The 25,524-nt window shown below is 37.7% G+C and overlaps 1 protein-coding gene across 2 annotated transcripts; it reads left to right on the top strand.

Annotated features, from left to right (window-relative positions):
• Positions 1-11,275: 11,275 nt before the first annotated feature.
• Positions 11,276-23,680, top strand: Pcdh18 (protocadherin 18). Of its 2 annotated transcripts, none has more exons than XM_026386212.2 (4): positions 11,276-14,155; positions 14,906-14,991; positions 15,082-15,245; positions 21,759-23,680. In XM_026386212.2, the coding sequence occupies exons 1-4, from the start codon at positions 11,669-11,671 to the stop codon at positions 22,424-22,426; spliced, it is 3,405 nt and encodes a 1,134-aa protein (XP_026241997.2). In that variant the 5' UTR covers positions 11,276-11,668; the 3' UTR covers positions 22,427-23,680. The 2 variants fall into 2 exon arrangements, with proteins under 2 accessions (XP_026241997.2, XP_026241996.2); XM_026386211.2 differs by having other exon boundaries at positions 14,903-14,991.
• The last annotated feature ends 1,844 nt before the right edge of the window (positions 23,681-25,524 follow it).

The following is a 25,524-nucleotide window of genomic DNA, read 5'->3' as shown; positions in this document are numbered from 1 at the left end:
GGAGGTGGGGGGTCTCTGATCTCAGGTTGGCATCACCATCCTTCACTAAGCTACCCTTCTGTGTCCACGCCCTGCTCAGCTCTTACTCGGAGTTCACAATGTAAATACTTACTTTCCTTTTCTACTCACCTTCTCCTTGCACCTGTTGCATCTGTTAATTTAGAGATGATTAGGTTGTGATTCTTTCTAGAGGAGCCTGGTCTCAGGAAATATGAAATGGTTTGTGCAGATGTCCTTCCTAAGGGGTCTGAAGTATTTGCCCCCCCCCCAAAAAAAAAGTATCATCTCTAGCTTCACCTCCTCAGTGTTCCTTCACCTCTGTCTTGGAATCACTTCCATTAATCCTGTAGAATGATCATTCACATGGATAGTATTCAAAGTACAAAATGGAGACAATTTTTTTGTTTTGTTTTTATTTTTTGTAGTGTAGGTTGCAATAATGTTCCACAAGACAATTCACTTTACTGCATATTAATATTCTTTCCTTCATAGCTTCACAGTTTTGGAAAAGGAAATAATTTTTAAAGTGGTCAATACTACAAAGAAGTGGATTTTGGAGGGTGACAAAGTACCTAAATTTATCACCTACTATACTTTAGCTGTGTAAACATCTGCTTAAACTTTGTGACTTTTAGTCCTCTTATACATTAAATGGTTCTAGGATTAAAATGGTGGACATACCTTGTTCTCCATGCAACATTCGGTCTCTATTCAACCTTGTTAACTGAACCTCAGCACTTTGTTCTATACAAAGGGACAAAACTCTCCTTTCACCCCAGGGTTAAGACAGTCTTAGTTTATGCCAATCAGGACAATTCCATTCTCATTGCTAGAGATTGGTTAAAGAATGCCTGTGACACAATTCTGACCAATGGGCTTTTAGAGAATATCAATAGGAAACTTCTAGAAAACACTTTATTTCTTGATGAAAGAAGATATATTAGGAGATATTATCTTTTTGGTAACTCTGTATCTGAGTAAAGATACATTTCTTAGAACTGCAGCAGCTATCCTGAGATAATGAATGAACCCATGAAGAGTGGACAAACCAGAACAATTGGAGATCAAAGCTCAGGAAGGTGAGAGAGTCCTGGCTCATGGTGGTGTCAATGAGCTGCTTAATCATTCAACATTGGAAATGTCTTATCTTTTGTATCTTGTGTTTAGAAATAATAAACTTATTCTTGACAGCTTTGGCTTGGTTCCTTTATTTATATGCTACATGACTCTAACAATTGTAAACATTGCATTATTAAAATTACAGTAGAGTAATAAAAGAAGAAATATATGTAAATTGCTGGCACAAAATGTGCAGCAACTGTAATGTTTACTTTCATTTTACTCTAAGGCTCTTTAAGCATTAGTCGAGATGTTGCTATTTTAGATAGTACTTTTATAGTAAACAATCTATACTGTTAAATTTGCCCTTTTAATTACATTGTGGAAGATATGTTTTCTGAAATGGTTTACTGATATTTTGCACATATTTTATAAGATGCCTATATGAGAAACTGCTTTGGAAGTCAAATTCTCTTAGATAGCTAATATCAGCTATAGTTAATTGATTATTTTTTTTTTTACAATTAACTTATCCAAATTTAAAATAAATATTAGATGATAAAAAATGCACTATGTTCTTATAAATGGTAGCTTGCCAAGTGTCTTAAAATAGTCATTATTTTCAATCAAGGTCTAGCAATCCTTTGAAGATCTTTTATATACAGTCATGTGACAATGACAGGGATGCATTCTGAGAAATTCATCATTAGTTGTCATTGTATGGACATCACAAAGTATAATTACACAAATTAAGTTGACTGAAACTTCATTAGGCAATATGATCTTTTTAAACCACCACCACATATGGTCTTAATGTTTTAAAATATCCCTATATGAGGAATCTCCATACTGTTTTCCATAGTGGTTGCACCAATTTGCAGTCTCACCAGCAATGTATGAGTGTGCCTTTTCCCCCACATCCTCGCCAACACTTATTGCTTCCTGTGTTCTTGATGATTGCCATTCTGACTGGAGTGAGATGAAATCTTAGTGTAGTTTTGATTTGCAATTCTCTAATTGCTAGAGATGTTGAACCCTGTTTCATATATTTGTTGATAGATTATATTTCTTCTTCTGTGAAGTGTCTGTTCAGTTCCTTAGCCCATTTATTGATTGGATTATTATTATTTTTTTTGCTGTTAAATTTTTTGAGTTCTTTATATACCCTAGAGATTAATGCTTTATCAGAGGTGCATGTGGTAAAGATTTTCTCCCAGTCTGTAGGGTCTTGCTCTCCTCATTTTATTGTTTCCTTCAATGAGAAGAAGATTCTTAATTTGGATCTTAATTCATTTATTGATTCTTAATTTTACTTCTTGTGCTTTAGGAGTCTGGTTAAGGGAGTCTAGTCCTAGGCCAACATGGTGAAGATTTGGGCCTATTTTTTCCTCTATTAGGCACAGGGTCTCTGTTCTAGTGCCCAAGTCTTTGACCCATATTGAGTTAATTTTTGTGCAGGGTGAGATGTAGAGATTTAATTTCATTTTGCTACATAGGAATTTCCAATTTTGCCAACACCATTTGTTGAATAGGTGTCTTTTGGCACCTTTGTCTAGTATGACATAACCATATGTATGTGGGTTTGTCTCTGTGTCCTCTATTCTGTACCATTGGTCTACAAGTCTGTATTGGTGCCAATACAATGCCTTTTTTGTTACTATAGCTCTGTAGTATAGTTTAAGTTGTGGTATAGTGAAGCCTCCTGCTTCAAAATTTTCTTGCTAAGGATTGGTTTAGCTCTTCTGGGTCTCTTATTTTATTTTTCCAAATAAATTTCATGATTGCTTTTTCTATTTCTATGAAGAATGTCACTGGGATTTTAATAGGAATTGCATTAAATCTGTATAATGCTTTTGGTAGTGTGGCCATTTTGACAATATTAATTCTGCCTACCAAGGAGCATGGGAGATCGTTCCATCTTCTGAGGTTTTCTTCAATTTCTTTCTTTAGTGTTCTTTAGTTTTTATTGTAGAGGTCTTTCACCTCTTTTGTTAGATTTATTCCCAGGTGTGTGTGTGTGTGTGTGTGTGTGTGTGTGTGTGTGTGTGTGTTTTGAGGCTATTGTGAACAGGGTAGTTTTCCTAATTTTTCTTTCAGTGGATTCATCCTTGATGTATAGGAATGTGTTTGATTTATGGGTGTTGATTTTATATTCTACAACTTTGCTGAATTCATTTATTAGTCTAGAAGTTTTCTGGTGGAATGTCTTGAATCTTCCAGATATAGAATCATGTCATCAACAAATAGTGGTAGTTCGAGTTCTTCTTTACCTATTTGTATCCTTTAAATTTCTTTCTTTTATCTAATTGCTCTGGCTAGAGTTTTCAGGATCATGTTGAATAGAAGTAGTGAAAGAGGACATCCTTGTCTTGTTCCAGTCTTTAGAGGCAATGCTTTCAATTTTTCTGCATTTAGAATGATGTTGGCTTTGGGTTTAGTGTATATAGCTTTTATAATGTTAAGGTATATTCCTACTATCCCTAGTTTTTCTGGTATTTTGAACAGGAAGGTAACCTAGCTATCCCACTCTTCAGTTTATACCCAAAGGACTTAAATTAAACATATTACAGAAATGCAGCTACGTCAATGTTTATAGCAGCTCAATTCACAATAGCTAAACTATGAAACCAATCTAGGTGTCCCTTAATAGATGAATGGATAAAGAAAATGTGGTATGTATACTCAGTGGAATATTACTCTACTTTAAAGAAGAGTGAAATTATGGCATTCGCCAGTGAATGGATGGAGTTGGAAAATATCATGCTAAGCAAAATAAGCCAATCCCAAAAAACCAAAGGCTGAATGTTTTCTCTAATATATGAATGCTAATTCACAATAAGGCAGGGAGCAGTAGAGAAGAATAGCATTACCTTAGAGTAGATAGAGGAAAGTGATGGGAGGGGAGAGGGGATGTGGGGATAGGAAAGATAGTAGAATGAAACAGACATTATTACTTTATGCATATATGTGACTACATGACCAATATGTTTCTGCAACATGGACACTCAGAACAAGGAGAAATTATATCTCATCTGTGTATGATATGTCAAAGTGCATAAATGTATTCTACTATCATGTGTAACTAATCAAAACAAATTGAAAAAAATCTCTCTATATGAGCTGGGCATAGTGGTGCATGCCTGTTATCCCAGCAGCACAGGAGGCTGAGGCAAGAGGATCCCAAGTTCAAAACCAGCCTCAGCAGTTTGATTGAGCTCTGAGCAACTCAGTGAGACCCTGTCTCAAAATAGAATAAAATAAAATAAAAGGCTTCGGATATGGCTCAGTGCACCTGAGTTCAGTCTCTTGTATAAAAAAAGAAAAAAAAAATCTCTGTACAGTTCATTGCTGTCATTTGTTATTCATATATTTAACTGCTTGTTTCCCTGTAGGTTACTGAAGAAATCATAGACACATGCATGTCCAGAGATCACATTTATAGCTAGGTATCTGCTGCATGTTTTCCATCTATTAATTCATTTCCCTTTATTTTATAAAGTTTTAATTTTTTAATGGAAGTTATTATTTGAAAAAAATCCTCCTTTTTTTGAAAAATTAAGCTTCTCACAATTTGATAACTCTGCTCTTAAATGCACTATAAATATCCTAGATTTTGCCTTCTTGGAAGAGGTCCAGATGATGACTGATAATCAGGAAGTGAATAATTTCTAACAAATTCTAAGAAAATAAGCAACTGGACCCTAAAATTCCAAACTACCTAGCTGTATTTACTAGTAGTACGTTTTGCTACACAATTGATGGTAATGTTTCAACTATTACTTATACTTTACATGCTATACTGAAACATCTTTTCAAATGCAAATAATGAAATAGATCCTAAAATAATTGACTTGAATTCCACCATTTAAAGTAGATGCTCATATTTCCAAGTCATATTAGCTCTTCTTCATCCTTTCAGAAGTTTTATCTTGAGAACAATCATCAGTCTATGAAGAGTAAGATACTTCTAGTTGGAATAAAACATGATTGGATAAATCAGACACTTATTGGGTGCATCCAGAAATATTGTACATTAAATGGATTTAATATCAATGCAAAAGAGCCCACCATTGGCAATGAACTTTTGTCCCACTCCCACTTGCTTTCTGAGTTGGAAGTACTTAAAGATAAATGAACAGTACTCAAAATTCCCATTTGATGAAGGATGAGGAAGCAGTGTTTCCATGAAAAAACATAAAGCAAGCTTGTACCTTATATACTCTTGACAAATGCAAAATACTCAACCTAAGAGACTTAAGCATATGCACATGTACCAAAGTGTGTGTGTGTGTGTGTGTGTGTGTGTGTGTGTGTATGTATGTTAATGGCACTGGAAATATTTTTGCCTTGAGAAATAGCTGTTCAAAAAGAATTAGACCTTTTTTCTGAAAAGTGTTTTCCTTGCTAATGAAAACTTCATTGCCTAAATGGATAAACAGCATAATACACGTATAAAACATTGGATTCAGAGGGAAGTTTAATTTCCCTTCTCTTTCTATGAATTTACCTAAATAGAGAACTTTCTTTTTTTATATATCTTTGACTTGTGTTTGCGAATTAGTGATGTGTAGGCCCTAGTCCTTTCTAGGTAATCTTCTCCATATGCCAATTGTCTCTAAACTCCCTGGAGGAGCAAAATCTCACAGTGTATAGAATTTAAGTACCATCATGGTAGGATTTCTACCACTTCAGACAATAGATTACTCCTCATGGCAGTGTGTCTCAAACTCTAATGTGCATGGGAATCACCCGAGGACCTTATTAAAATGCACAGTGTGTTTGAGGAGGTCTGGGGTGCTGTCTGAAATTCTGCATTTCCAATAATCTTCCAGATGATGCCCAGTCTGCTGCTTGCCAGACCAGGCTTTGAGTAGCAGTGCTTTCAACTAAGAACTGAGGCTCAACTCACTTAAAGTCTTATTGCCACTTAAATCTTTGCAGCTCCAACTGTAGGTATATTCTTTTTAGACTTAGATGCTGGCCTCAGGATACCGCCCTGGTGAGAGGGAATTTAAGGGATTCTAGAATAGTTTGGATGATCAATCCTAAAATCAGACTTCCTGCCACCTAGTTTAACTTTGTGATCTAGTCTCAAATTTTGATTAAGCTCTTCATATGTGTTCATTTTCAAAATACTGGATCCCAAGGTGCCTGTTTTACTCTCTTCATTTTAATCTCCAATTTCATAACCTGCCTGGTTCAGAAGAATTGGAAGTATAAAATGAACAGCAGTTCACCTACATGCTCCTTGCTTGGACTCTGTAGAGAGCCTCTTGCCAGATCCTAAGTCACCTGCTGGAACTTGGCATGCTACTATTGGCAGGACATCCCAAATACTGATTGCCTACTTGGATAAAACTGACCTAGCACCTGTCGCTGTATTTCATGGACTCCAACTCTTGCTGGCCCCAGACTTGCGCTGTCTCCTGGCCTCTGCAGAGCTATGTCTCCAGGAGTGTGGCCCCTCTTCTGGGCACTTAGCCCATATAGTTTTGATCAGAATCTACTGAAGTCTATTTCCTCTCTACAAGTCCAAGGAGAGTCTGGGATACATTCTCATTTCCTAACCCTTGATCTTATGTTGATAAGTTGATTCCAATAAAGCATTCATAATATTCAGTGATTTCTTTTTTCATTATTATATTCCTGAGTAGATGGGTAAATGGAACGCAAAGAGAAAACAGAAAGATAAAATATGCTTGATAGAAGGCTTAATAGTGCTTTTTCAGTGAAATGTTATTTGACAAATTTTATCTTTGTCATTGCCAAACCATCATACAAAATTATATCCTTTTGTCTTCCTGCTATAGTTGGACATATTTAAAAAATAAGACTATCCGCTTATATGATTTGGGAACAGGAACAGACAATACCAGATGTGTATCTGGTCCTAATATAAAAGAGGATAATTAAGCACCTGGCAGATTTTCTTAGTTGTGCAATTAGACACTTTTTGGTGGCTCAGGATCTGGAGGTGTACTTGAGTACACTTTGTTGATTTTGTGGAATTTTCTTTTGGGAAGCAGGAACTTTTTGAGAACATCATAGTTCAGTATTATAAGTTTTGTTCATTGTTTCACAAGTGACCTTCATAAATCAAATGGAGAGAACTTTATCATTCCAGCATAAAATTATGCGAGCATCTAAACCAAAAAATCTAAAAAGCTATAAGGACTATAGATAGAATCAACACATTTTTCTTCAAGGGTGTTAGGCAGAAAATAGATGTACAGAGGCTAAATAAAGGAAAACCAAGCTTCATTTTATGTCTACTCTGATCCAGCCTTTGTGAAAAATCCTAATCATTTAGATTTTTGAGAGAATTCTTTACAGTAAATCATTACTATGCCAATCTTGTACAAGACAGTATAGACTCAGAGAAGTTAGGCATCTTTTCCAGGATTACACAGCTATCCGTTTTCAGCAAATGAAACCATGCATGAGTTGGGCTCAGAAAAAAAGCAAACTCTTTACTTTAGGTAGTTCTGGAGTATTGGAATTCCTTAATTTTACTAGCCTTTGTGTGGTAAAGCTTTTTCCCTCTCCTAATTTCCCAGGATACCTAGTAAAGTAATTATTTGGGTTTATTATGGCCATATGCTGCCACAGAGGACCATGCATTCCTTCTACCAGGCATTTGACAACAAATGCCAGGAGGAAAGATGGAACTGTGTGCCAATCTGCAAGAAGACTGTGAGATCCATGTTATATTCTTGGAGGTGAAAAAGATATTCTATGGTGAAGTGGAAATGAATATTTGTTACTTCAGCTTTTTTTATTTCATATATTCTAACAAAATACAAATTATTAGCTAAGATAATTAAATGAAATCCTCATCTGCTGTTTAAAAATGTTAGTGACTTTAATCTGGCATTTCAATATTAAAAAAAAAAATTGTGCCTAGTAGTATTCATGTAACACAGAACACTCTGTGCTGAGAGTAAGCAAAGTGGAAAAATCAGAAAATTCCTTTTTATACAGATAAAGTTTGAGCTTTATTGTCAAATCTTAGGTTTCCCTTTCACCACAAAAGGAAGGCAAACATTAAAGAATTATAAATACAAAGATTAACTTTCCTTGAAACAGAGGTAATTAAAATAAATGTCATAAGGAAGGTGACAGGATTATTAGAGGTGCCATATTGCATATACTGGCTGGTATCTTCTCTCTAGGTTAGTAATTTTCAGACATATTAGGCTAATGTGGTTAAAGGAGGTTTGTAGATAAAATATGCACAACAGGGTGGATGTAACCCAGTCTCCTCCCAGAAGTCCAGGGGCACTTTGCTCTCAGGCCTAAAGACACTCACAGTGCCATGGACTTCAAGAGGTGAAACCACCTATTTTCCTTGTCAGGGAAGGCTGTCTTGTCATCAAAGGCAGATGGAATTTTAAGAGCAGTCAATACATCCTCCTTCACTGGCCATCTGAAAGGTTGCTTTTAGAAAGGTTACCATCTTTTCAAGACTGTGTAAAATTCTAGGAAAAGTTGAGCACAACCAGGTCATCATCAGATCACTACTCTTAAAATATTATCAGTTTTCTTCCCTAATGCAAACCCTACACAGATGATGAATAACTTGGGAGATAGTTTTAATTAGTATTTTCTTTGAAGGGATACCAAATGAGGAAATTTTAAATTGCTGGAACTATCCAAAAGTATAAATAAAAGATGAATTTTGTGATTTTTTTGAAAAAGAAAAATCAGATTAGGGCTGGGGTGTGACCCAGTGGTAGAGCATTTGATGTCCAGGACCCTGGGTTCTAACCCCACCATGGCAAACAAAGGAAAAGAATGCGTATGCAGAACAAACTAGTATATCCCGAGGATCAATCAAAAGCACAGTAATTTCAAGTAGATACATATTACTTCTCAGGCAGAGATTAGCAGGCTGAAATAGAAATAATATTGGGTGACGATAATATCGCAAGGGAAGAAATCCATTCTTCATGAAAGGATTTGACGTTTTTCAAAGATTTACACCTAGAAACATATTCCTTATGACCACATATTAATTTACAGTTTATTTGAAATATTTTGTTAAGTTACATTGAAGCTCTTTTTCACAATTATATTTAAATACACTGTTGGAAATAAAAGAAGAATTAAAAAAATACTTTTACTTTTTAAGCATAGGGAAATAATGTCCTCTACACCTCTACATTAAGGTAATCAAATCCAATGCTCTTGGATTTTTCTGGGGTAGACTTATCAAATTCACAAAGAAACTCTCCTAGAACTAATGGAATTAGATTACCTTTGAATTCTCACCCCAACTTTGAATAGTCACTAATTCCTTTCTTTGCTCTTTTGGAGTTTGCAAAGGGGTTCACTAAAGCCTGAATTGATATAATTATTGGCTCAGATTGTTAGAGATCTAGGCCAGATGGCTATGGGTGTCTAACGTCCCAGTTGCTTATGGTAGTTTTCCTAGTTTGTCTATAGGGTTTGGGGACCAGCAATTTGAAAGGGCTACAAACTTGTAAAACAGTATTATTCATGGGGGCAGAATGTTCATCAGCGTGACCTAGTACTAAATACATTCATTACAGCCATTTCTATTCTGCACAATTTGCCACACAGCACTGGTTTCAGGAGGGGGAAAAAAGACAATGGCTTATAAAATGCTTTTGAATGCCTAAAAAGAGGGAGAGTTCACGCTGAGACTCCTCTGCTTTCTTTTTTAAAGGAAAGAACCTTCTTAGTGACTTTAGCTGAGCTCTGCTGAGAGTAAGCAAAGTGGAAAAATCAGAAAATTACTTTTTATACAGATATATGTTTCTAGGGGGCAAAATAGAGACTGGGAGAAAATAAATGGAAAAAAAAAGTGACAGTGTGAAACAGCCAATTCGTAAGTGGATGGAGACAGCTGAGGAATCATGCAGCAGGTAGGGAAAAGCAGCAAGAATGGAGCCACAATGATAAACTTAAAAGGAGTTGCAGAGCAGAAAGAACATCATAAATAATCATATTTTCAAATAAGAATAGCATATCAGTTTCTGTGACCTGGATAGAGCACAGCCTCCCAGTGATATTTCCAGCATTTTGATGCACACAAAATGCAATTTTCAGCTCAGGCATTTTATTTGTTAGTATAAACAAGCTTTGGGTTCTTAGAAATGCATATCTGAAAAGTATTTTCATAAATAATGCATATATTATAAAAATTTGACTTGTAAACGATTGAGTTCATGTCCCCTCTGTATCATCGTGGAGACTCACCACCACGTATAGATAGGACTTTTTGGTAGAAATTGGCAAGCTACAGCATGATATATCTTTTACCTAAGGTAAATGGGATTTTTTTTTTTTTTTTTGAAGTACAGGACAAAGAAATAAAGAATTTTGTCCAGACTCAGGAAAGGAATGACATAAGGTAGAAGTCTATTGTTAATTAGTTCCAAATTCCGAGGTGTTCCTTTAAATCTCGCTAATTAAGAGAAATCAAGAGTGCATGATAGCCCTTTTCTTATCTTCAAAGAATTAAGATGAAAGAAAACAGAAAATGAAACCTCTTTACTTGTTCTGTTCTTTAACACAGAGCCCCAAGAAAACCTGCTGGTGAACAGAGGCAGAGAAAGACCCAAGAATTTGCAGAGGGGGAGGGGAAGGAGGCGGTCGGCGAAGCATAATTAGAAGCAAGTTTTCAAATTTTATTAAATTCCTCCACCAACAAAATGCACTTAGAGGTATGTTAAGTTAAACCAGCACTCAAGGACTATGAAAAGCAAGACGAGTGCATGTTTGTGGCAGAAGAAAGGGCAATTAAGAAAACAAGAACCATTTAGAGTGCCATAGAAATAAAGGCGACCAGAAGTTGATTTAAAGTTTTTCTTGTGTAATTTGTCTCCCCTTTGTCGTGGCACGCTCAGGGAAAGTGAATGCATTGGATTGAAAGGAGGGAGGGAGGGAGGCGGGAAGGGAGGGACGAGCTCCGAGGAAGGGCGCCCTCCTCCCGGGCCCCCAGCCCCCAGCCTGGTCCCCTCTCCCCGCCGCGCGCCCCCGGCCCCCGCCTTCCTGCTCCTGGGCTCCACCATCCCTCCCCAGCTCCCACCCTCGGCGCGCGCCCTCCCTCGCTTTGGTGACTCCATCGGCTTTTGATTTGGAAGCAAGCTGATTGGCTGGAAGCGATTCAACACACGCCGGGCAAGAGCTTTGTCTGAGTTGAAGTGAAGTTGTACAGATTTTCGACTGGAGTCAGCAATCGCGGGTGTTTAGTCTGCAGCCGAGCAGAGAAAGGGAGAGAGAACCGCTCCGGGAAGAGACACTGCAGACTGCGCGGGCTCCCTGCAATAGATGGATGCCGACTCCACCAGGGGGACAGCGACGCGGAGGTGACACTCTTCTGCCTGGGGAGAGAGAGAGACAGAGAGAGGACAAACGGCCGAGCAAATGCCAGCCCAGGACTCCTTGCCGAAATCTGGAAGTCGTGACACGGTGTGTATGAAACAAAAGTTTGGGAGCTATTAATTGCTGTGCTGGGTTATTAAGAGACGCTTTCAAGTTTCAAGTACCAAATGTCGCTTAGCTTTAAGTTGCCCAAGGAAGTTGAAGGGAATTGCTTTGCCGTTTTAACTTGCTCTGTGAGGGAAACCTCATAAACTGACCAATGCACCAAATGGATACTAAAATGCACTTTACGTTCGCTTTTGCACTCCTGATCATGTCTCTCAACCGCGAGGTACTGGGCAAGAATCTGAAATACAGGATTTATGAGGAGCAGAGGGTTGGATCAGTAATTGCAAGACTATCAGAGGATGTGGCTGATGTTTTACTGAAGCTACCTAATCCTTCTGCTGTTCGTTTTCGAGCCATGCAGCGGGGGAATTCTCCTCTACTTGTAGTAAATGAGAATACCGGGGAAATCAGCATAGGAGCTACCATCGACCGCGAGCAACTGTGCCAGAAAAACTTGAACTGTTCCATAGAGTTTGATGTGATCACTCTACCCACAGAGCATCTGCAGCTCTTCCATATTGAAGTCGAAGTGCTGGATATTAATGACAATTCTCCCCAGTTTTCAAGATCTCTCATACCCATTGAGATATCCGAGAGCGCGGCAGTGGGGACTCATATTCCCCTGGACAGTGCATTTGATCCAGATGTTGGAGAAAATGCCCTCCACACCTACTCCCTCTCTGCCAATGATTTTTTTAGCATCGAGGTTCGGACCAGGACTGATGGTGCCAAGTATGCAGAACTCATAGTGGTCAGAGAGTTGGATCGGGAGCTGAAGTCCAGCTACGAGCTCCAGCTCACTGCCTCAGACATGGGAGTGCCTCAGAGGTCTGGCTCCTCCATACTGAAAATAAGCATTTCGGACTCCAATGACAACAGCCCTGCTTTTGAGCAGCAGTCTTATGTAATACAACTCTTAGAAAACTCCCCGGTGGGCACTTTGCTCCTGGATCTGAATGCCACTGATCCAGATGAGGGCGCTAATGGGAAAATTGTCTATTCTTTCAGCAGTCATGTGTCTCCCAAAATTATAGAGACTTTCAAAATTGATTCAGAAAGAGGACATTTGACTCTTTTCAAGCAAGTGGATTATGAAATCACCAAATCCTATGAGATCGATGTCCAAGCTCAAGATCTGGGTCCAAATTCAATCCCAGCTCATTGCAAAATTATAATTAAGGTTGTAGATGTTAATGACAATAAACCTGAAATTAACCTAAACCTCATGTCACCTGGCAAAGAAGAAATATCTTATATTTTCGAAGGGGATCCTATTGAAACATTTGTTGCTTTGGTCAGGGTTCAAGACAAAGATTCTGGGCTGAATGGAGAAGTAGTTTGTAAGCTTCATGGACATGGTCACTTTAAACTTCAAAAGACTTATGAAAACAATTATTTAATCTTGACCAATGCCACTCTGGATAGAGAAAAGAGATCTGAATATAGTTTGACTGTAATCGCTGAGGATAAAGGAACACCTAGTCTCTCTACAGTCAAACATTTTACTGTTCAAATCAATGATATAAATGACAATCCACCACGCTTCCAGAGAAGCCGATATGAATTTGTAATCTCGGAGAATAACTCGCCAGGGGCATTTATCACCACTGTTACAGCCACAGATCCTGATCTTGGAGAAAATGGGCAAGTGACATATACCATTTTGGAGAGCTTTATCCTGGGAAGTTCCATAACTACATATGTAACCATTGACCCATCCAATGGAGCTATTTATGCCCTCAGAATCTTTGATCATGAAGAAGTGAGTCAGATCACTTTTGTGGTGGAAGCGAGAGACGGAGGGAGTCCGAAGCAACTTGTAAGCAATACCACTGTTGTGCTCACCATCATTGACGAAAATGACAATGTTCCTGTGGTGATAGGGCCTGCACTGCACAATAATACTGCAGAGATATCCATCCCCAAAGGAGCTGAAAGTGGCTTTCATGTCACCAGAATAAGGGCCATTGACAGGGACTCTGGTGTCAATGCTGAGCTCAGCTGCTCCATAGTAGCAGGTAATGAGGAGGGTATCTTCGTAATTGATCCACGATCATGTGACATCCACACCAATGTGAGCATGGAGTCTGTTCCCCACACAGAATGGGAGCTCTCAGTCATCATCCAGGACAAAGGCAATCCTCAGCTGCATACCAAAGTCCTTCTGAAGTGCATGATCTTTGAATATGCAGAATCAGTGACAAGTACAGCCATGACCTCAGTCAGCCAGGCATCCTTGGATGTCTCCATGATTATAATTATTTCCTTAGGAGCAATTTGTGCAGTGCTGTTGGTTATTATGGTGCTATTTGCAACTAGGTGTAACCGAGAAAAGAAAGACACTAGATCCTACAACTGCAGAGTAGCAGAATCAACTTACCAGCATCACCCTAAAAGACCATCCAGGCAGATTCACAAGGGGGACATCACATTGGTGCCTACCATAAATGGCACTCTTCCCATCAGATCCCATCACAGATCATCCCCATCTTCATCTCCTACCTTAGAAAGAGGGCAGATGGGCAGCCGCCAGAGTCACAACAGTCACCAGTCACTCAACAGTTTGGTGACAATCTCATCGAACCATGTGCCGGAGAATTTCTCATTAGAACTCACCCACGCCACTCCTGCTGTTGAGGTAAGATCATATACTGCATAGATTCACTGATAATGTCAGGTGTTAATATTCAGAAGTTGTATATGTATCAGTTCTTAAATGTCTTCATTAATGAGTAACAATATGCAAATTAAGCAGGATTCAAGCTACATGTGTACATGTAGCAAGTACACACATCTTAGCATGCTGCTTTCAGTTTTTCATAAATAATTTATTTGCATGTAATATGTATGATATTAAAAAGTAAGCAGAAGCACACAAGGAAATATCTAAATATAGACCCTCACTTTCCAGGTCAAGATGCAGCACAGCCAAAAGTTAAAGGGTATTGTTATAGCCTCTACTGGGAAAAAAAAAGCCTCCAGAACCCCATCTCAGTGAACATAGTTTTATTTATCCAACTTTGTAAATATTTTGGATATCTAGATGTTTTACAATGCATTTTACAGCATTTTTTTTTAGATATGTTTTGCAACTGACTGACCATGTTGAACTATAAAGGAAATCAATCAGTTATTTAAAAGGGAGTCTTTTAAAAAGTCAATTGTATTATTAGATCACCCAACTTTCCCTGGGATGGAATTCAGTTATATTTGGTGACTAGCTGCACAGCCTGCCACAATCCAACATATGCAAATCTTTAAAATGGATATAACATGTTCCATTACTTTCTATGAAATAACAAGCAACTGTTTTTCTTTGCTTAAAGCCTGTGAGTACTTGGAGGATTTTTTTTCCAGGAATCAGTTCTGTCTATTTGGTTTCCAGCAGGTCTCCCAGCTTCTTTCCATGCTTCACCAAGGGCAATATCAGCCAAGGCCAAGTTTTCGAGGAAACAAATACTCCAGGAGTTATAGGTATGCATTATCCTTGTGTTCCCTGTTATGTCTCAGATAACACAAATGCTGAAGTGTAAAAACCATATTTTCTATGATTGATGTTTCTAGATATGCCCTTCAAGACATGGACAAATTTAGCTTGAAAGACAGTGGCCGTGGTGACAGTGAAGCAGGAGACAGTGATTATGATTTGGGGCGAGATTCTCCAATAGACAGGCTACTGGGTGAGGGATTCAGTGACCTGTTTCTCACAGATGGAAGAATTCCAGCAGGTAAGAGAGTAATGACAGATAACACTTTATTTCCAGGTCTACTCTAACACCTCTAAAATGAACATTCCTTCAGTGCTTCTATTTCCTATTTATTTGTCCTTTGCACTAAGATATCTGTGTCTGCATACTATTAGCACAACGAACAGAATTGAAACACTTTTAAATTATTTTCTTAGAATTCATAGTAAGCAGTTGGGAGAGAAGGAGTGAGAATGTGGACTTAATAAGACAAGAAAGAAGGGATGTGAAGGGAAGAATAGAAAACCAAACCACTTCCCCCATCTTTCTACCCCAACTAGTGAGCCTTAGGACACTCTTGAGCAACTCTGTATAAAATTACTGGGTAGTTGTTTTTATTCAGTCTGTTTTGGTGCATGGTGGTGAACTGAACTGTAATTTGAAAGACGCATTTCCTGTGATGGAAACCAACTCACAAAATCAGAGACTAAAATACACTGGAAAGGGTACACTTTAAGCACTAAAAATAAGAGAAAGAAAAGGTGGTGGGCATAGAATATGTCTTGCTACCTTTCATTGTACGTCTATACTGTGATGTCTCAGAACAGGGAGCCAGAGGGAACTATACAAGCACTCAGCTGGATGGGGGAGAGTCTGCTAAGTTTTGAACCACATTTTCCTTAGTTTCCCTTCTCTCTAATTGTACAGGAGAAACTGAACCAACTGGGTAAATGCTGACTGCCTCATTGTAGCAATTCTATTCCTAAAGGCTACAATGTTAGATCAACTTACAGGAACACAGAAGTGTTCTTTTGGCTACTTATATTCTTAACTTCTTTGAAGGTGGAACAAATGACTGCCATTTGACAAAGGCAAGAAAGATAGAACAGCATTCTATTGCTCATCTTGGTTCTAACATTTCCAAATACAGATAAATAAGGGAGTGTAGAAAATGAACACAGCTGTTACAAGTTGTAGAAGTCATGGTGGCAGGACTCCAGAGCAGCAGTGGCAGCAGGAATGGTTACCAGCCATGCCCCAGGGTGACTCTGGGCCAGGCTCAGCACTCTGGGCCCACTGGAGTTCTTTACCTGCATTGTCTGCTTTGACACTGGATTTCAGTGGTGGTGGCTACAGGATGTTCATATCTTTTTATTTTTTCCCCCAGATTTGAAAACCAAAGCTTATAGAGGTTAGAAAATGGATCCTATATCAGGCATTTTGTACATGGTAGATGGGAGATTTGAACCAATCTCCAACTTTCTAAACACTACTTTAGCATATATATATAAAGTAACAGGTTTCCCCCTTAATAAATTGAATGGCCTATTTGTTTTTATAGGAAGACTTACTAGCCTCCCTATTACCATTAAATGTTGCTGATTTCTGTTGTTCAGCAATGAGTGGGACATCTCTGGAAGGATGAATGTGCAGAAACAGCTGTGATGTACAATGCAGCTTGTATTTGCCTAATTATCCATTTTTTAAAAAATTAATAGACCCTAGAGACCACTTTTAAGGGAAATCTCTGACTATGTATGACCCAAGACACCTTACTCAAAAACAATCAGTTTTATTATTCTTATTTGTGTAATGAAGAAACTGACTGAGTTTCCATGACTCTGTGCTACTGTGATTCTCACAGAACCCCACCCTTGAAAAACATAATGTTATATTATCTAAAAAAAAATGCAAAAAAAAACCCCGCAATGGGCATGATATCAATCTTGTATTATATATTAAAATTTGTATGAAGTTATTCATTAAAATATAGATTTTTTTTTCATCAGAGTAAATTGGAAAATAAACTGGCCTTAAATAAATAACCTTGCCATTTGTGGGACTAAATTATGCTAGTGACTTTATAAATTCTAGAATTATATAATTTTAATGGCTAATCATAAGTCTATTTTTTATTTTCTATTTTTTAGAATTAATTAATTTATTTTTGGTGCTGGAGATTGAACCCAGAGCCTTGTGCATGTTAAGCCCATGCTCTACCACTTAGCTACACCTCCAACCCATATATATATATATATATATATATATATATATATATTTCTTTTTTAAATTTTATTAAGAGGTGAAGACTCCTCTTTGTTATTTCCCATGTTTTCAAATTTACCTCCTCTCTAATATATATATGGCAGGAGAGTTATGTACCAATTGAATAATAATAATAAATGTTAAGGAATTAGAAGATTGGACAATAGACCAGGACTCTAGGAAAACTATGTGTGTCTTGTTAAGTGAGTAACTTTGAACTCCATCCTTGTCACATTTCTTTTCAAAATGAGGAGGGGTCACTACGAATCACTCCACTGAGTTGTAGACAACCCTTTGCCAAACATTCCATGTTTGTACTATCACAAAATTCAGGGATATAATGAGAACTCTTTTGCTGGTGCCTGATGTTGTATTATAGAAGGTTATATTATAAAAGAAACATTTTCACCTCACTAGCTAGCTACCTGCCTCTGCATGGTGCATGGTCTTAGCTCTTCTGGAGGCACAGAGCTCCAGGAAGTCACCCAAGGTCCATCTAGGGAGTGTATTTGGCCAGTATAGATGGCAATGTGAATATTGAGAACCTTTAGATGGTTTGCCTTAATTGGGTGAATCATTCTGATTATTATTTAATCCTAGCAATTTCCACAGGCACATTAAGGTACAGAACTTATCCTTTGTAAATGTAAATTCCCAGGAAATATTCTAAGTAGGGAAAAATGTAAGTCCACATCTGAATGTCATTAGCAGAGTTCAGGACCGTTTTCTCTAAAGCATGTATGTTTTTAGGATTTAAGTATCTTATTCCAACTTTTCTTCTGCATTAGCCTGTGAACAAATATAGATTATGTTGTGCTGCATTGCTTGCCAAAAGGGAGGGTCATTTCTGGTCACTCATTCTTTTAATTCCCACACAAATACACTACACTCTGAGCAGTCAAGTCAGCTTGCATTTTTGTCTTTTGGCTTGTGTTTGTCAACTATTTTCTTTCTTATTCATTCAACTTTGAACCATAATATCAAGCATATGTCTACAAAATTTCCCTTTTCCCAGTGTATTTTGCTCTACCAGGATGATTTGTAACAGCTTTTGATTTTATTTTTTTTTGATACTCCTTCTTCATTGAGTCTAATCTACTTTTTATCATCAGTCATCTGTGAGTACTCACTCTAAGCATTCTTTCTCATTTTTCTCTTTTCTCCTGGTAAATGTCTAAGCTCTGTTCTGGCCTTTCTTCCATGGCTAGCTTATTATATATGAGCTAATATTCCTCTCTAGTGGCTCCTCCCCTAGTCAAATCTGTATTTCATACAGCTTAAGGAACATTTTCAGAGCATTTTAATTTACATGGTTTTTTTTCTTTTTTGGCTTAAAATTAATACCTGATTCTTGTTGCTCAGCAACACTGAACAAAACTAGCTTGGTATTTGAAGGTCAGTGAAATTCACTCTTAGCTTCGCAACTCTCAATTCTGCCGTAACTGTACCTTTTGCAATAGATGAAGGCACCCCTTCCCGTGCTACCCTGATCCTTTGTTCATTTTGCCCTGCCTTCATGAAAACCTGATTTTTCCTCACTTTGACACTGTATATGCTTTTCATTCTCAAAGTTTATTTCAAACTGCTCTTTCTTAATGACACCGACCTCTACCTCTACTCTTCCCTCTTTCTTGGCATGTCCTCAGCATCATCTATTTTGATACATCAGGCTTTTATGTCCTCATTTATTACCCTTGACCCAGAACTAGATCTTAAGCCTTTTGAGGACAGGGTGCTCTTTATGTGTTGTGGGCTCTTAGTAGATAAATGACTGGTCACCCTGTGACTAATGGCTTGTTAGAAGCTTGGCTTTTTTTTTTTTTTTTGCCCCTTATATTCTATGTTCTGCCTTCTGCCCCACCTTTACAATAAGACACACAGTAACAAAATATAGATTCATATGATGGTAAGTCTCCTTTTCTACCATTACCTCCATCTCCCAAGGAAAATTAACTACCTGGTTAGTTTTCAAGGAGTAACAGAACAAATAGACACTTGCCAGTGAATCCTGATCCCTGGAGTGTAGGATGGGACCTTGGCAGCTGAGTTACATCTACACTGAGAATATTTTCCAACAGTTGAGTCTCCAGGGAGAAGGCAGAGAATATCAATGAAATTGCAAGAAATGCTGTCTTCTGCACCAATTCTCCTCCTCTTCCTTCTCTCTTCCTCTCTTATTGTTTTTGCTATCTTTCTGTTAGTCATTCTTCATCATTTTTCTTATTAATTTTCATTTTGAAGCAGATTTATTTATAACTAAAGCCCCATTTACTTATTGTGGTGGAGCTGTAAACAGCATTCATTGTTTAAAGATAATTCCAGTGGTCAAAATAATTTGAGTGTGAACTGTCAGATTGTTTTAATGCCCCATTTTTTTAAAAAAAAGATTTTATTGCTGCCTACACATTCATTGTATTCAGATATCTAGGAAACTTGATCAGGTTCAGGATTCTTAGAAGCTTATGTAATTCTCCCCCCACTCCATCATTAAACTTTAAAACAAATCAAAGCCAATCAGCTATCAAGGGAGTCCTTCCCAAGCCTAAAGCCACAGAGTTTAAGGCCAGAAAAAAACAACTGAAGAGGTGTCAGCAGGTCTGGCCTCCTTCCTTTTGACAGGATGTGAGTAAGACAGTGGGTACAGATTCCATTTCCATTTTCAGAAACCCAAGGAATTAAGGAGAAAAAAAAATCATTACTACTATACTAGTCATTTCACTGATGAGAAAACCTCACTGCTATGTAAGTTTTTCCAGTTACTTTCAACTTGATTTGCTGTTGTCCACATCAAATCATCATGTGGTACATATTTTCAAGTAGGAATGTAGGAAGTCAAGACATCTAAGTCTGCTTTGATTCTTCAGTCACCCTTGCTTATTTGAATTTAATTGGTCTAAATAGCAAAGTAACATAAATGATAACCCATGTGTGTCCTCTTGCACCCCCACCTTGATTCACATGCTGTTTGTATTCACACTTCTCTGCATTTCCCCACACTGCAACATATTTCTGTTGTATTTCCACCCTTCAAAGCAGTCCAGCTATTTCCCTCACAGTACTTGCTCTCATTTTTGTTCCTCAAACAAAAATGAGGGCAAGTACTTTCCATAAAGGTTTGAGGTCCAGAGGGAGTTGAAGAACAGAGCCATCTCAAAGTTTTCAGGGTTGAAGAAGAGTGGTTCCTATACCTTTAAATGAAGACAATTATTTTTCTTTTCCTGAAACTCAACATCAGTTTCTTCACTTTTCATCAGACAAAACATAGTGAAAGTGTATTCTAGGCAGATAATTCACCAGGTGGTGGGGATACCACAGCCAGCACAGTAGATGACTTTCTCCCCTGCCAAGGGGCCTGTCATCCCTCAAAAGCTATCCCTATTGCAGTAGTTGTGAGGAAGGGAAATCTTTCTTAAGTAGCTAAATCTATAAACATGGCTCTGAATATCTGCATATGGCTAATGTCAATCCAATATTTTTTTTTTCAAATTTAAGGGAGTCATTTAGCATTGTCCAAAATTCTGTTCTTTGGTCTAATTTGAAATCATGATTCTGCAAAGACCTCCCTTCTGAAATAAATGGGTGGTTCCTGGAGTATAATTTCCATCATTGCATTTCCTGTCTTTCATGTGGGTCAGTTTTTGTATTTGCCTAATGTGGAGGACTTTCCACCTCTTTGTCTGCTTTTCTCCTGTGTATTATTTGCACTGAGTATGGCCACTCACATTTCACTAGGGCATTGGGATGTCTACAAGAACTGAGTAATGGATTTTCCATGTTCTTTGACTTTTGGTGACTTTTCCATGCATTTGACTATTAGTATACTTTGGAGCTTTAAATGAAAACTTTGTAACAGGATAACTGCAGATGACAAATAAGTTAAGGATACTTCTCACTGCTACTTTAAGTAATCAATCAATCAATAGATTATATAATGTTTGAGAGAAGTTAACAAGGATAAGTACCTGATAGCCAATTATATTTTCAGTGACTCCATAAAGACTAAAACAGGTCAGATAAACCTCAATATCAAGAAAGTCATCACTGAAGGAGATCATCTGGTAGTATTCTAAAGTTATGGATTTCACCTTCCAAGCTGACTTTTTAGAATTATGTCCAGCTTTTCGTTCATTACCCATATCTTAGAGGTTTTCCAGTCATTTTCATGTATAAATTATCCATTCGCTTCTCATTATTTAAGTAGAGGATATTCCTGCAAAGCACGAATTTCCTCATTCAATCAATGAGAAAAAAATACACCAGCAGATATGACTTAGGGAGGTCTGTAAAAATTGTATTCCGATTAAAACCATTATCGTGGTCCAGCTAATGTATCCCAGAGCAGGTTAGCATCATGGTGACAGTTTAAACCTCTCTCATTGTATCTAATTAATATATATATATATATATATATATATATATATATATATATATATATATATTGCATGTTCCCCCCATTTTGAGGCATGCTACCTATAATAACGAACCCTCAATGCTTTTCCTTGAGTGCAGCTATGAGGCTGTGCACAGAGGAGTGCAGAGTCCTGGGCCACTCTGACCAGTGCTGGATGCCCCCGCTGCCCTCGCCTTCCTCGGACTACAGGAGCAACATGTTCATTCCTGGGGAGGAGTTCCCGTCGCAGCCCCAGCAGCAGCATGCCCATCAGAGCCTTGAGGACGCCCCCCAGGCTGCAGAAGGCGGTGAGAAGAAGAAGAGTTTCTCCACCTTCGGGAAGGACTCCCCAGCCGAAGAGGACCCCGGGGACACCAGCACGTCCTCCCTGCTCTCGGAAATGAGCAGCGTGTTCCAGCGCCTCTTGCCCCCTTCCCTGGACACCTACCCCGAGTGCAGCGAGGTGGATCGGTCCAACTCCCTGGAGCGTCGGAAGGGACCAGCGCCCACAAAAACCGTGGGTTACCCACCCGGGGTGGCGGCCTGGGCAGCCAGTACCCACTTCCAAAATCCCACCAGCAACCCTGGGCCTGCGCTGGGAACCCACTCGAGCGTGCAGCCTTCTTCCAAGTGGCTGCCAGCCATGGAGGAGATCCCTGAGAATTATGAAGAAGATGATTTTGACAATGTGCTCAACCACCTGAATGACGGGAAGCACGAACTCATGGATGCCAGTGAGCTGGTGGCGGAGATCAACAAACTGCTCCAAGACGTGCGCCAGAGCTAGGAGATGTTAGCCAAGCTTTTTGCTTTCCATAGGTCTATGGAAAATGGGGGACAGGAAAAGCCCTGAAAGAACTGGCGTTGCCAAATAGTTGCATTTATCATAAATGTGTCTGTGTATATTGAATATTAAATACTGTATTTTCGTATGTACACAATGCAAGTGTGATTATTTTAATCTGTATTTTAAAAATACATTTGTACCTTATATTTATGTGTAATTTAACAAACAAATTTTATTTTTTTACTCCCATGACAAACATGTCTTTCCTAATCATATAGAAACTAGCCACTGTTTCAATCTGATCTACTATTCAACCACAAAGTGTAAAGGTACTGCTTAGATTAGTTGAGCTGGGGTGGATTATTATGCCCTATGAACAACCCCATGAATGCATTGCATAATTCTTAGTTCCATTAAGCTCTCCATCTTTTTTTTTTCCCAATGCTTTAAAATATTAAGCATTAGTAAAAAATGTTAAGCTATTTTATTATTATTATTTTCACTGCTCTCTGGTAGCTCCTATGGTTCAACTCTCACAGCTAAATTGAAAAGGGAAGTGAAATTTTATTTGAGGACTAGAAAGCATCTGAAGAATATTTATGAGATGACTATTTCAAATAAATTTTTTAGACAATGATGTAAGCAGGAATAAAGTCAGTTTTTTTTTTTTTTTTCTGACTCCCAGGCCCATGCAGGATGTCACACTGGCCGGGTCTTAAGAGTATTGTAGTGAATTTATAATTAAGGCAAAAAGTGGATTTCATTCCATCCTTGTAATACGAGATGCCATTGAAGGAAATGGAATTTGTTCTTTAAATGGGTAACAGTATGCATTTGAACAGTGCCAAGTATTAATGGAGAAAGTCATGCCGGTGTCCCTCCTAGTGTAGTAAATATAATTGATTTATTTTGAAACCATCTATTTGAATCTTTCCTTCCTCTCACAATACTTGAATGTTTTTATCCTTTGCAATGTTATTGTTTGCTATAACTATTCACTTTTAGCTTTTTCTCCAGTGCATGACTTCATATTTTGTTATATTTTTAGTACATGAACATTTATAAAAATCACATTTTTGTTATGGCAATTTTGTTCTATTTGCTGTGTGACAAATTAGAAGTTCTTTATTTATTGTGCTGTTATCTCTCTGTGTGGAATGCCTTGCTAAGAGCGATCCTTATTATGACTATTATCATTTATGATCAAGCTTCTATTAAAGTTATTTCTCTTAGTACACTATCTTGATTGTATTCTCCAGAAGATTTTACTGTCAGTGAAAATAAAAGGAAAATTAAAGTAAAGCTAAGGAGCTGTCCATAATCAGTGTCCTGTTCCTATACATGTGTTGGAAAGGTTTGCCTGCACCTCACCTTCTTGAGAAGGTGACTCAGTGCTGGCTTCCAAATAATAGAGAGGGGACTTCCAACTGCCCTGGCAAACAAGAACCCAATGGAAATGAACCTGACATCTGTCATGGGAATGGAAGTAGTTGATCAGATTCTAACTAGTTTACGTAAAAGTATTTGGAATGCAAAGGTTAAAAAAAATGGGAAATAACAATTGAAATATTATTCAAATCACACACACACACACACACACACACACACAATGCTGTATCAGAACATTTTGTGTTAAGTTGTAGAAGAAAAAAAGGTATCCTCAATATTTTTTCCAACAGGCTAAAATATCCTCCCTAGCTTATCTGAGGAGAATTAAAATACTAGGGAAAGTTAAGTAACCTAAAAGTGGCTAAAACTAAGATATTTGAATTCTCAAATGAGTACCACATTAAGTAGAATGTATTATCTCTTTCAGAAGGCACATTTGCCTTCATTGGAGGGATTGCAATTACAAGTGAAATTTCAGTTTATTTTTCAGTAGATTACACACACAAATGCTAACCACATTTAAATACATTTTGCCTTTCAACTTCACTTCCTTTCAATACATATTATCAAGAAGGGAAAGTCTTTTATAACCTCACTGTTCTTAATTTAAAGCATCAATAGTAATTGAGGAAACAAAGCTGGAAATAGATATTTTGAATATGTGAAGTAAATAAAATGCAGTATTATATTCCACAAAAAATTCTTTGTCTATTGTTCTTATACCATTTCATGCCACCAACTCCTTGCTTCTCCAGGCTTTTCCTTTTATTATTTTATTATTGCTTCTCCTGTTCACCATTTAGGGAAATATTAGTGCAGGATTTTAGCTTTATTCATATTCCTTTTACTAGTTACACACACACACACACACACACACACACACACACACTTATTGTATATCAGGGACTGAACCAGAGGTGCTCAACCACTGAGCCACATCCCTAGCCATTTTTATTTAATTATTTTTAAAATTTTGAGTCAGAGTCTTGCTAAGTTGCTCAGGGACTCGCTAAATTGCTGAGACTGACTTGGAACTCGGGATCCTCCTGCTTTGATCTCACAAATTGCTGGGATTACAGGCATGCAACACACTATTAGTAATATTTTAGCAAAAGCTGGGATGTCTGAACGTACCATAGCAGTTGAACCTCTCAGCGAGTTTATGTCTCCTCTTTTTTGATGTCACACCTCTCTTCAGATTGAAACAAACAAAAAAGCATTTGAAGATTCCTTTCTCCATTTATTATTCCTTAATCCCTATGACCACACTGGATTCCTTTAAATATTGTTCGGTGATAACCATCTATTAAAGGAATTATCTTCCATAAATGTAATTCAAGGTTACATCTGTTGCTTACAAATCCTCTTTTAAAATGTTTGTTTATTGAATGATTAGAATTAGCTTTCTTCAAACTATTACAAGTTATTAACATTATTATTCACTTATCATTCATTTCTTTCTAGTATTAAAAAGGCAAGGCTTAAATTTTATTAGTCATTGAAATTCTTCTCCTTTCATGTGTATATCAAATTTACCCTTTATTTTTAGGTAATTATTAAGACAAAATCTGGGTGAGTGGTCATATTGGAGGCACTGATGCAGTCACATTTATGAAAATCACCTCGGTGTCCTTGTTTAGTACTAATGCCCTAAAATACTCAAAGCTGAGTTTTATTATTGACAGGTTGCAATTCAAAGAGGCCCCCAA

This window comes from Urocitellus parryii, chromosome 10 (assembly GCF_045843805.1).
Source record: "Urocitellus parryii isolate mUroPar1 chromosome 10, mUroPar1.hap1, whole genome shotgun sequence".
In the NCBI taxonomy this organism is placed as follows: domain Eukaryota; kingdom Metazoa; phylum Chordata; class Mammalia; order Rodentia; family Sciuridae; genus Urocitellus; species Urocitellus parryii.
The sequence above is the reverse complement of the archived record's forward strand: the minus strand, read 5'-3'. Positions and strand labels throughout refer to the sequence as shown.

Coding starts and splice junctions, on each gene's coding strand:
- Pcdh18 (XM_026386211.2), top strand. CDS start 11,669: ATGCACCAAATGGATACTAAAATGCACTTTACGTTCGCTTTTGCACTC. Junction 14,992..15,081: donor AAATACTCCAGGAGTTATAG/GTATGCATTATC, acceptor TGATGTTTCTAG/ATATGCCCTTCAAGACATGG. Junction 15,246..21,758: donor AGATGGAAGAATTCCAGCAG/GTAAGAGAGTAA, acceptor CCTTGAGTGCAG/CTATGAGGCTGTGCACAGAG.